The sequence below is a fragment of the Salvia hispanica genome, chromosome 3, assembly GCF_029641045.1.
Source record: "Salvia hispanica isolate PSC_SH4W2 chromosome 3, Shi_PSC_v1, whole genome shotgun sequence".
NCBI classification, from domain to species: domain Eukaryota; kingdom Viridiplantae; phylum Streptophyta; class Magnoliopsida; order Lamiales; family Lamiaceae; genus Salvia; species Salvia hispanica.
In genome coordinates this window covers 24186001-24199001 of record NC_142694.1, presented here as the reverse complement: position 1 = coordinate 24199001, position 13001 = coordinate 24186001, and the positions used below count along the sequence as shown (strand labels likewise).

Here is a 13001-nt window from a genome sequence, read left to right as displayed (position 1 = left end):
TCGTTCATAAAGTTGACTTGGAGATCACTTACTAGTCTAGCCATAATTGGATAAACTATATAATGTGTAAAACGCACAACTTGATGAATAGACCGTTACCAACTTAAGTTTGGTGTGTTTTGATTTGAGGTTTATATTCTAATAGATCCCCTAAAATCAAGTGAATATTCTTTTTAATCAGTACTAGTATATATATATTTTTTTTACGCTATTTTTTTAATCGTATGGTCTTATTTAATGGTTCATCAGAGTAATATATGTTTATATTAGCACAGTATTCAAACTTTTACCATCTCATTGACTAATTATGTTGTGTAAGTACTTCACTACTTGCGATAATGAACAAAAAAATATCTAAACAATTTTAGTTGCGGATAGGGACATGACTATTAATCTAAAATATATACTCTTTCGTTCCATAATAAGTAGAATTATTTTTCTATTTTGAGCATTTTATAATAATAGAGTCATTTCTTTTTTGGTAAAAAATTACTTTTTCTCACTTTTACTTTTTCTTCTCTCTTCTACTTTATTATCCTTTTATCTAATACTCCATCGTCCCGTTAAAAATAAAACGTTTTTCTTTTCTGAGATATCTTATTAGAAATGAAACGTTTCCTAAATTGGAAACAACACTGTTTCTACTTTTTCTTCTCTCTTCGTTAACTCGTAACAAACACTGCATAAAATCTTGTATCGAAGAGTAAATGTTTCATATTTAATACTCCCTTCGTTCCATAATAACAGAGGCATTTCTTTTCGGCATAGAGATTAAGAAAAATTGTGTTAGGTAAGTTAAGTAAAGGGAGAATAAAGTGGAAAATGAAAAAGGTAGAGGGATAAAGAGAGAGTAAAGTAGGTATGGAAAAATGTGTTGACTTTTACTAAAAAGGGAAATGACTCTATTACTATGAAACGTACTAAAATGACAAAATGACTCTATTACTATGGAACGGAAAGAGTAGGACGAAGGGAATACATTACACACATTTTTCTTAATATTCGTGCCAGAAAAAAATGTCTCTACCATTATATAGGAAGTACTAATTAATTTGAAACGGAGGGCAAAAACACAAGGCAAATCAATTATCAACTCTAAAAAAATAGGCATAAAACCGTCAAAAGATGCCTAAGGCCAAAAATCTTGGATTATCTAGTGATAGAGTAAGTTGGTCTCATGGTATAGTGGTTGATTTCAACCTAAAGACAAAAGTATCGAGTTCAAGTTATACACATGGTGCATGTGTTTGTGAGTGTAAACCCCTTTGGCAGGATATTTATGAAAAAAAATGGAAGTTAAAGACATTTTCTATAATACTTTGAAAGTCCCAAATAATATTTGAACACTAAAAATTGGCGATATATAAAACACTATTAATCTTTTTCTTTATGAAAAACGCTGAAAATTAGGGATTTATATTACTATAAATTTGTGAGAGTTTAGGATAATTTTGAAAATTAATAATATAAGCACAAAATGTCATCAACATCTGAGCTCCAATCCAAGAATCTGAACACACAAAATATTTCACACAAAACCTAATACTATATCATGACCAATATTGAAATTAAAAGAGCTATGATAATCAAGCAGGAATGCCCTCAAAAGGATAGTCATACATATTACATAAATACTATATTACTACTACTCAATAAATCTCTGATTGTGTGGGGAAACTCTTTGCACACTGCCAAAAAGCAATATATAGGAGAAAACATGTAGCTGAAAATTCATCTATATGTCACATGCTCCATCATCTTTTCCCTTTTTGCTCTCTCTCACTCACTTTATAGAAATATGTCACTTAATTTCCGACAATTATGCCATCTCTATTGCTTCAATTAATTCGAAATTATTTGCAAACCCTTTTCTGGTACTCCATTTGTTAGTACTTGCCTCTGCAACAGCATTGTGCATGTCATGGGTTTTATTGATTTAACTTATACTAGTACATAGTTAACATTTACTTATGTATAATCAACTAAAATTAAAAAGTCACATCACATTTTCCAAATCATAATTTGCATGCAATTAGGGAAGAAGATTGTAGTATAGGAAATAGGGCAGTGATAATTGCAGCAGTGGAAAAAGAGCATTTCATTCCCTTTTCCCATTTTCCAAGAAGTGTCCAATGCTTTTGCAGTGCTATTCAATAGAAAAATTGTTCCATTAATTTGGACCATGACCAAGACCCAATTTCTTTCACAAACTTTTTTAATACGGAGTAATTATTTTTTGTAGTGATACTATTTTTTCTCTTTCCAATCAACAATGATTTGATTGATTCTCATTTATTTTCTAGTGACTCCAATTTTTGATCTATGAATAAAGGAAAACGTCTAATTAATTAAATTGTATTTTATTGTCAATAAGGACAATATTGATATCTTAAGACAAATAGATTACATAAACTTATATTTAAACAAAATTATATGACTCCAAAATACTGATAACGTTGGCATCCAAATTCTTCCTCTCCAACAAAGATTTTAGGCGAGGGTTGATCCTTTTCTTGAAGGTCTTTGTACATGGTTTTTTCTTTTGGGCTATTTTTGCTTTTCGTTGGTTTTTTCCAAGGTTCTTTTATATTAGTGTTATGGTCTTGTTAGGATTTTGGTAGCGTTTGAGTTCTAAGGGAGTTTGTTAGCTGGAACAGTTTTAGTACTCCCTCCGTCCTATTGAAGATGACTCACTTTCCTTATTGGTTTGTCCCAATCAAGATGACCCATTGCTTAAAATGGAAACCCCTTTATCTCTACTTTATTCTCTCTCTATTACTTTACTCTCTCCACTTAACACACAAAATAAAGTTGCATAAAATCCCGTGTCGTCCAAGAAATGGGTCAACTTCCTTGGGACGGAGGGAGTACTTGGCTTTGCCGTCTTGCGAACTTGTGCTCACCACTCATGGTTTGAGCCTTTTATTTTTATCAAAAAAACTGATAACGTTGGTAATGTATCCAATCAGAGATATTTGGTGGAATTAAAGTTTTGTGATTAGTATCTGACTTTTGGATTTGATTAATTAATGTTCCTAACCCTACATTTTATTTAGATGTTATGTTATGTGCCTTAAAAAACCTACAAAATTAATCAAATAAATCATGAAAATATTGACTAGCACAACCATAATTTAGATATAATAGGGAAGAGATAAAGAAATTGTAGAAGAAAAGGTAGCACATACATATCCTGAAAATGACTACCATCCAACATGAACAAGAAAACTATGTCTCCAATTATTAAATTTGATCCAAGTGGTGGTAGTTCACATAGTCATATTCCTAATCCAGATCTTTATTGACTTTGCAAATTAAACACACACAAATTTCGCTAATTGCGATTTCACAATAAATTTAAAAAATTACATACTTTTATGCATGACATTGAAATTTTGTGTTTCTTTATATTAATTAAGATTACAGGTGTACTTAACACAAGAAATTATATTTGTAATTACTCGGTTTGTTCTTCCGATTTATGAATTGGGATGGGATAATTTAAATTAAGATGTGAAACCGAGATTTAGTCATAACCTTGATTAGTTAGATGGTTAATGAACAATTCCGAGGTGATTAAACTTTTTGTGACAATATTGACACTTTTCTAATTATGTCATGTCAACTTTTTCCACATGATATTGGTAGTTTGCGATTACAAATTGACAACCGCAATCGCATTTTTCATTTGTTTTTAGTTTAGGGGGAGAATTTTCGAGAATAAAATTTTGATTATTAACTATACAATCTATATATTGACTTCATCAAATAAATTTAACCATTAAATTTGATTTGAGTTCTAGGGGGTTTATTATTATGGTTTTCGAGGATGCCTTTTTAATCGGAGAAGTGTATCAAATTTGGTTTGAAAAAGTATAAATTTACACTTTTTTTAAGGAACGAAAATAGTGGAGTTTGTTTTTTGTAAGTCCCTCTATTTAAAGAGAAAATCTTCAACGTTACAAAGAAATGAACACATCATTTTATACTAAAATTATAATAATTGAATGTCATTTTAACACCAGCAAAGTCAAAATTATGCAATCCCAATAACACAATTTATTTTTTATTTTTACTTGCGGTGCATACTATTTTCCTGTTTGAGTATTATGTCGAATGCTACAAAATGTGTAAATTCCACATTTTGCTAGTCACAGAGTAATGTGAAATTTGAAATTTGCTATTAAAATTATCGTCTCAAAATAAATTTATCTTCAGATGTTAGTGCTGAAATGTCATGGAACTATAATGTGAAGAGCAAAATATGATAAATGAGAACTTTTCATATTAATTAATAATAAAACAGTAGGACAATTTCGTTACAAGTTAGAACATTCCAAACGAAGTATTCAGATTCACATGGAGTTTAGAACCCCAGAAATTTATACTTCCTTGCCGAAATGAAACTTAAAATACTGACCATTTCAAAACTTTGGTGGCCAAACTTGTGAATGAATTAAATGAATTTTCCATATCACAAAAATTCGCATTTACACTATTTATGAGAAATGATGTTATAAAAGATAACAATAGAATTAACCAAAAAGTAAAAGTAAAATAAAAATGGAGTCGTTTTCGCATTACATATTATGAAAAGGAAAGATGATATTAGCAATTCACATCAAAAAAAGGAAAAGAAAATCCCCATTGATTAACAAATAAATATACTAATCTGTATATAAAATTATTTTTTTTAAAAAAGCAATCAAAATTCAAAACGGCTGCAAATTCTTACTGAATCCATTTACATTGGCGAAAAGCCCTACTAAATCCTGTTTATACGGCAAATACGAGCGCCGCTTCTCGCCGCCGTGCACCGGCAGCGGCGGAAGCGGTGGCGCCGCCGCGGATTTAACCTTTCCACCGCCGCTCACCGTCACCGGCGCCACTTTGCCTCTGTCTTCACTCTGTTTCTTTCTCGAATTCGAATTCAATACGCTGAAATCATCCTTACTCCCCTCGCTCCGGCTCCGATTCAGCAAATCCTTCACCTTGAATTTCCACCGCTTCGAATTCGATCCCGTGGAGCTGCTCTTTTTGCACCGCGCCTCCGCCTCCGCCTTGTTCGGCGGCCGCCACACGCAGTACGAGTCCGCCGGAACTCCGTCCAGCTCGTCCGCGTCCGACGACGAGCACGACGACGTCGTATTCATCGTCATCGGCGTTTCTCGCTCCTCGTTAAACAGTTTCCGCAGCGGCAGCCGAATCGTCGGAGCATTCTCGCCTAATTCCTTCCGATTTTCCCGCGGAAATTCGGTACCGTACAAATCTCCGTTGAAAACCGGGTAGACCGGTCGAATCTGGCCGTTGTGGAAGATCTCGTCGGCGGAGATCGGAGAAGGCGGATCGGAATCTCTCGCCGTCACGAAAGCGAACTCGAATTCGTCGTCGTCGTCGACGCGATTTTGATTTTCTACATAATCAGAATCTCCTTCCTCAACGCTATTCTTCACGAAATCAGAATTCGCAAACTCCTCAGAATCAGATCGTCGATTTGGCGAGATATGCTCGAAGTAAAACTCGTCGTCGTAGATTTCGTGAGAGGCGAGCTCGTCGACGACGCGCGCGGCGATTTCGGCGAGTTTAGTGTTGGAATAGGTGTTGAAGCTGGGGGAGAGCGATATTGCAGAGCTCGCCTGCATCTTCTCAGTTCAAATTCTCTGAAAATTCACCTTCGATGAATGATTAATTACGGAATAAACAGTATCACATAAAATATCGCTACGAAATGGCTGAAAATTTTGAAGTTTGAGGGAGGAGATGGTTGGTTGAAATGGCGGAAAGTGTGGGGATTAGCAGTTTATATTGTTGATTGGCTGTGAATTCAATTCACATAGAGAGAGAGAGAGAGAGATTTTTAAAACGTAAAAAGTTAAGAGAGAGAAATTAGAGAGAGAGAGATATAAAACGCTACGCGCCACGGGAAGGCTGTGATCGTCTGAGTGACGGTGTAGCAAGCGCATATATGTGCCACGTGTTTGATAAACTTTCTTTTTGGTTGATATATGAATTATTATATTCAAGAGTAAATTTTGAGATTATTTTATTTAAAAACGATTATAGCTTTATTATATTATTCAGTTAAGATTAACATCTAATATTCAATCATATAAATCAAATATAATGTTTCTTCTATTTCATAGCAACATATATTTTTTATTTTAGGCATTTAATAATAGTAGAGTTATTTTCTTTTTTTAGTTAAAAGTGTAACACATTTTCTCACTCTTCGTGTCAAAAAGAAATGTTTCCACTATTATAAACAAAGGGAGTACTTTACTTTTCATTCGTCCAATTGCATGTGATTGTTTTCTTTTGGACATGAAATTTAAGAAAATGATAGTACTAATATATATTAACAAGATGGAGAGAGCAAAGTATGAGAAATATGGAGAGAGTAAAGTACGAGAGATAATAAAAGTAACTAGATACTAGGGAGTAGTATTTTGTTTTTAGCTAAAAATGTAAATCAATCACTTGTAATAGAACAATCAAACGAGAAATATCAATCACTTGCTATAAAAAAGGATGGAGTACAGATATAATATTTCAAATTGAACGAACCCTAAATATTTGTTTATGACATTTGACTGAAAGTATTCACGTAGATTGTAACTCATCCGTCCCATTATAAGTAGAGCATTCATAAATTTGCACGATATTTTACGCAGTTTTGTTTTTGTGAATTGAGTATGCATCTTTGTGTTGTGAAGCATCATTTATTAATTTATTCTATTTTTTTTTTAATATGAGAAATTCGATATGAGCATGCACAAAATTAAGAGTATGGACTAGATTTTATTGTATTGTCTTATTGGGTAAATTCATTAGAAATTCGATATATTTGATTATACTTACTAGTACTGTTATTCATTAAATTCAAATAATCAGATTTATGTCTTTGTAAATATATATATATATATATATATTGTGTTTTAATTGTGTAAATTTGTTTTTTTTTATCAAGGACGTCTTTTAAGAAATCTAAAATTGTCTTTTTTTTAAAAAAAAAAAAAAAAAAACTTTGTCAGAAATCATCTTTAGGAGTACTAAGCAAATACAGTGGAAGATGGCAAAACACATTGATTTGAGAAAGAGAGAACAACATGTTAAAACGATAAATAGATGTAAAATGTACATGTATGTATTGGGAGTAATATTTTCAAAATATATTATTGATATATCTTTTGTAGATTGATTGTGTAAATGATTATACTGTCGTAATAACTTGTGCTAAGGATATTGTAATGAAAAAGAAGAGAAAAAAATTAATATTTTTATAAAATGCACGAAAATGGAAATAACCCATGATTTTATAGCTTGTATTATGCTTAGCAAAGAAGTCTTCTAAATAGATACAAAAAGTTAATTGAAAAAACCTTTTAATGAATATTATCGAAAATGTATACGACATAGTGTTATGATATTGCCTTTTCTCAACCAAAGTAAAAGGTAAATATTATTTTCCCCAATAACTAAAGATTGCTTATAATGCCTCTATGGAATATGGATGTACTTAAAAGGCAAATTGCCTTCTTACTTTCTCAAATGGCTTTGATCATACTTAAAATCTTAAATAGAGCAAGTATAATGGGTTTTTTTTTTTTTGAAAAATAAGATTTCAATTGACTTAGAGCTAGAGTTGAATCTGTAATTCAGTATAGCTAGTAACTAATACTACTTTTTAAAATTATAGTATTATGTATTAATGTTGAATCTGTAATTTAGTAATAATAATTTAAAATTTAGTATTATTATGATGCAATAAATGTAAAGTTGGTTATAAAACATGACATCAAATATAAAGTACAAGCTGTCAGTGATTTTTTAGATTCCAAAGTACATTAAATAAATCGAATTTGATAAATTGTGATACTAATATAATCAATAAGTAAAAAATTAAGATCGCGCATTTAAATTTATATATTCCCCTAGCTAGTTCTATAAATAATGTCACATTTTTATTTTTAGTTTATCCCATAAAAAATGTCACATATTTTATTTTATTTTTTAAAAGATATGATTCATATCATTATACTCCATAAAAAATACATTTTCTTTTTCCACCCATGTAATACAAAACCTTCTAAAATTTCATATCAATCCCACGAGTGCGACATTTTTTTTGGGAGCCAGAGAGTATATAGTAGTCTAATTTTGAATATTTCGTAATTGATTATTCACTTTGGATGTACTCAGTCTGGTCTGGTCTCCACTCTTGCATAAAAAGTGGATTAGAATAAAAAATGAAGTATGTGACAAATATCGTGCAAAAGTTCTTTATTTATATAGGTATATATGTTTTTCACCCAACGCAAAATTCGTCTCAACCAACATGTGAGTATGTGACAAAAAAAAAATATGGATGAGAAATATATTTGGTCATATATAGAAAGGTCGCAAATTATATAAAGTAATAGTACTACTAGAAAATATCACCAGCTAAAATAGTTTACATTTCTTTAATATTATATCCAAGTTTTATGTATAGCTTAATGATAAAAATTTGGATAGGCGTAAATAAAATGTTAATATGCTATAGAGTATAAAGATAACATCCTTCTATTCTATGTATTGACGTTTAACGTTTCTATAGCACTGTATTGTTTTTTTAGGGTCGTCCGGTTTGTAAAATTTTATCTTAAAATTAAATATGTACTTAGTTCGTTTGGTTCAAAAGATTTTATTCCACAATTCAATCCTAGATAGATAATCATGTAATAATTAGTTATGATCAACCCCAACTCTAATTAAAATAATCTCATAACTTAATCCTAGTTAGATTATATCATGTTACTATTTTATTTAGTAAAACGAACGCCGCTTTAATCTATTTGTGACATGACTTTATATAGCTAATATGCGTGTTTTATTTTCGTCAGAATGTATTTAATTTTATACTACTATATCACTAGAAACAAAATAATATTACTACTCTCCAATCTTAGACAAAAAAATCAGATCAAATAACTGGGTCAATTTACACTAATTTATTGTAGATAGTAGTAATAATTTGTGCTACGAATAATGGAAAGAAATAGAAAATAAAAATATATATATATTTTTATGAGATGCAAGAAAATGGAAATAATCTATGCATGAGAGTAAAATATAAGTACTCCCAACTTTTATAGCTTTATTACGCTTTGCAGAGAAGTCATATTTAGTTGAAAAACCTTTTAATGAATAATATCGAAAATGTACACGTCCACAATGTGTATTTTCTCATCTCTACCAAAGTAAAAATAGATAGTACTACTAATTATTTTCTCCAATAATTAAAGATCGCTTAATTATAATGCCTCTATAATAGGATACACAAGTCAAGATCATTAAAGGCAATTTGCCTTCTGACTACCTCAATTGTTGTATTTGATATACTTTGATAATATAATGCTTTTTTATTCGAAAAATAAGATTTCACTTGATTTAGAGTTGGGGTTGAATCTGTAATTTAGGAGTAATAAATTTGGATTTTTTTAGAAAATATTAAAATATTGTGTGTTACAAGCAAACTAGAGTTAACCTCATCATCCAATTTCAATTTAAGGAAATACTACAAGATACTTTTTAAAATAAATATATATTAATATACTTTTTTAATCTACACACATTTTCCATTAAATTCAAAATCATGGTTGCTTTTTCATACAAAATGAATTATATAAATATTTTGCAACCATTACTAAAATTTCCAACATATAAATCCCCTTCCAATTGATCACCTGAATAAAATTCAATTTTGAAATCTGTCAAATTCGACAAAACTCAATCTTTTTCTTAATCATGAAGTTCCTTCAAATTGACGAATGATTGTAAATAGTGTTGGAATGAGATCACATAATATCAGGAGAATATTGTGTGATTAATAACAGAGTATATTATGCATAAATTAGAGTAGAGCAATTATTGTAAATCTAGGTTTACCATATATGTAAAATACCTAGTCTATAAATTTGAAGCCTCTGTATCATATGAATTATTTAATTAGAAAGAAAACTTCTCCCACCGATTTGTAACATGGCCTTAGAGCAGGAACGATCTTGGCTCAGAAAATTCTCATCATAGCCAAATATACCGTTTCTCGACCTTTTCATCAACTCGAAATCAGAACCGACACCCCAAAAAATGTCAGACACAGAAGATAACAAACCAGAACAGATAATCAGTTTGAAGAAAGCAGAAAACATCAAACAGGGAAACCAGAACATTAAAATTCTGACCGAGTTGAATCAGGAATACGATTCAATTCAGAGGGACATCTTGAAGGAAAAACCGACCCCATCAGTAGAGGCAGCCTACGGATGGGTGAAGACGGAGGCGGCTCGACTTCGAATCATGCCACCGGCATCGCCCTCACCCACCGGAGAAACCAACGGCAGCAATGCCGACTCGTCATTTGGGGGTGAAATCGGACACGGATTCGCGGCAACTGGACCGGGGCCCGCCACCCAGAACCAGCGACCGCCATACCGCGGCGCTCCACCGCGCCTCTCCGCCACCAGCCGATCAGGAAACCAACGGAAATCAAGGGCAGGGGCAGCGCAGGCGAAACTCGCCGTGGGAGTGAACACCGATGGAACACCATCGCGAATTGACGGAGGAAATCATGGGGAATCAGGTGGACCATGAACGGGGGTCCGTCAGGAGGACCAAACCGTCGGCGGCAATGTGAGAGGCGTCGGGAATTTCCCGGAGAGGATAGGAAATCTCGATGGAACGGCGCAAGGAGGTAGCGGGTTTGGGTTAATCCCAAACCCTAGCTTTCCTAATTTTAATACCCTTTATTTACAGTCAGCACCCCATAAGAACTTGAAATTTCAAAAAATACCCCATGTTGTTAATATTCGCCCCCCAGACTGTTCAAAAATTTCAATTGAACCCCAGACAGGTCGAAAATATCATATTTGTCCCAATTATGTGTCTAAATGTCGATTTGAACCCCTACGAGAAACTTCCGCTGCATTTCATGTTTATAATGTTATTGATGAACACTCGAAAGGTTGGATATTTGATTGTGGGGCAACTGATACCATGACTCCAGAAAGAAATGATTTTATTACTTTTGATAATGGCACGAAGTCATATATTAGAACTGCAAGTGGGGAATTGATTACTGTTGAAGGATCTGGCGTAATTAAAATTTCACCTACACTCCGACTCAAGAATTGTTTATATGTTCCTACTTTGTCTCAGAGATTGATGTCCATTAGTCATGTGACTAAGGAATTGAATTGCACGCTTCTAAGGCATCCCGACTTTTGTATTTTACAAGATATTCAGACGAAGAGGATTCTTGGGCGTGGCACTGAGAAGCGAGGACTCTATTACGTGGACGAGATAGCTCAACATGGCTGTGCAATGCTGGCTTACGGATCCACGAAACAGGAAACTTGGCTCTGGCACCGAAGACTAGGACACCCTTCTCTTGGGTATTTTAAATTGCTTTATCCGAACCTTCCAATTTCTTCTGATTTTTCATGTGAAACTTGTGTTTTGGCCAAGAGCCATAGACAATCTTTTAAGCCTACAAATACTCGTGTGAAATCCATGTTTTCTTTGGTACACTTAGATGTTTGGGGTCCCGCACCAGTGGTGGGTGGGAATGGTTTTCGATACTTTGTGACTTTTATTGATGACTGCACTAGAATGACGTGGGTTTATTTTTTGAAAAACAAATCTGATGTGTTTGATAGATTTACCTCGTTCTTTAAATTGATTGAAACACAATTTCATACCACTATTAAAACCCTTAGGTCAGATAATGGGAGGGAATTTGTTAACAGTGCTATGACCCAATTTTGCAAAGAAAAGGGAGTGATCCACCAAACCTCGTGTGCCTATACACCAGAACAAAATTGGGTTGCCGAACGGAAAAATGGGACAATCCTAGAAATGACCTGAGCTATAATGATTGAGTCCAAAGTCCCAAATTTTTTTTGGCCAGAAGCAGTTGCTACATCCATTTACCTCATCAATCGCCTTCCTACGAAAATCCTCAACATGAAAACCCCCCTTCATTCTCTATCCAAACAAGCCAAAATACCCGAACACTTGAACCTTCAACCCAAAGTCTTTGGCTGTTCCGTCTATACTCATATCCCAAAACACGAGAGAACCAAACTATCACCGTGTGCAACCAAATGTGTCTTTGTGGGGTATGAAGTGAACCAAAAAGGTTACAGATGCTATGACCCTTCCACCCGAAAAATCACCACCACCATGAACTGCAACTTCCTTGAAACTAAATTCTTTTATCACACCCACCTTAGTAGTCAGGGGGAGAGTGGTCCAAATAATTATGAGGACTATCTAAGTTGGGTTGTGTCATTGCTAAGCTCCCCGATTGAGGATTCAACAGAACCAATGGTGGTCACTGCCGCCGAGCAAGTCTCACCACAAGAACCGACTTATCCTCCCCCAACTCCTCTTCCGACGATATCCGAGGTAATACCTGAACCGAATGTTGTGAAAAACACAGTTATCACTGACCCAGTTGATACAGAAGAGAATAACACTGTGGATGGAACCACCGGGAGATACGTGCTTCCTTTCCGAAGTACAAGGGGGATCCCACTGAAAAGATATTCCCCTGAAAAGATAGGGAAGAAAAGCCGCTATGGGGTGGCAAACTTTGTGCAAGGAAATCTAACTAAGATGGCTCGTGCATTTGAGGCTGCACTGTACGAAGAAGAGGAAATCCCACAAACAGCCGAGAAAGCAATGAAGCATAAGAAGTGGAGGGAAGCAATGCTTATTGAAATGAAAGCCCTGATGAAGAATAATACATGGATCAAAAGCAAGTTGCCTGAAGGAGCTAGAACTGTCAGGTGCAGATGGGTGTTCACGATAAAGAGGAGACCAGATGGAACGATAGAAAGGTACAAGGCACGACTCGTGGCGAAAGGGTACGCCCAGACATATGGTGTGGATTATGCTGAAACATTCTCCCCAGTTGCTAAGATTAATACTGTACGTGTGTTATTCTCGATTGCTGCTAA

At 33.8% G+C, this 13001-nt stretch overlaps 1 protein-coding gene across 1 annotated transcript; it reads right to left on the bottom strand.

Moving 5' to 3' along the window:
* Positions 1–4615: 4615 nt before the first annotated feature.
* On the bottom strand, positions 4616–5875 carry LOC125212519 (membrane-associated kinase regulator, putative (DUF1645)). The gene has a single exon (XM_048112717.2). It carries the CDS (start codon positions 5640–5642, stop codon positions 4713–4715), a length of 930 nt encoding a protein of 309 aa, XP_047968674.1. The 5' UTR covers positions 5643–5875; the 3' UTR covers positions 4616–4712.
* Positions 5876–13001: the final 7126 nt, after the last annotated feature.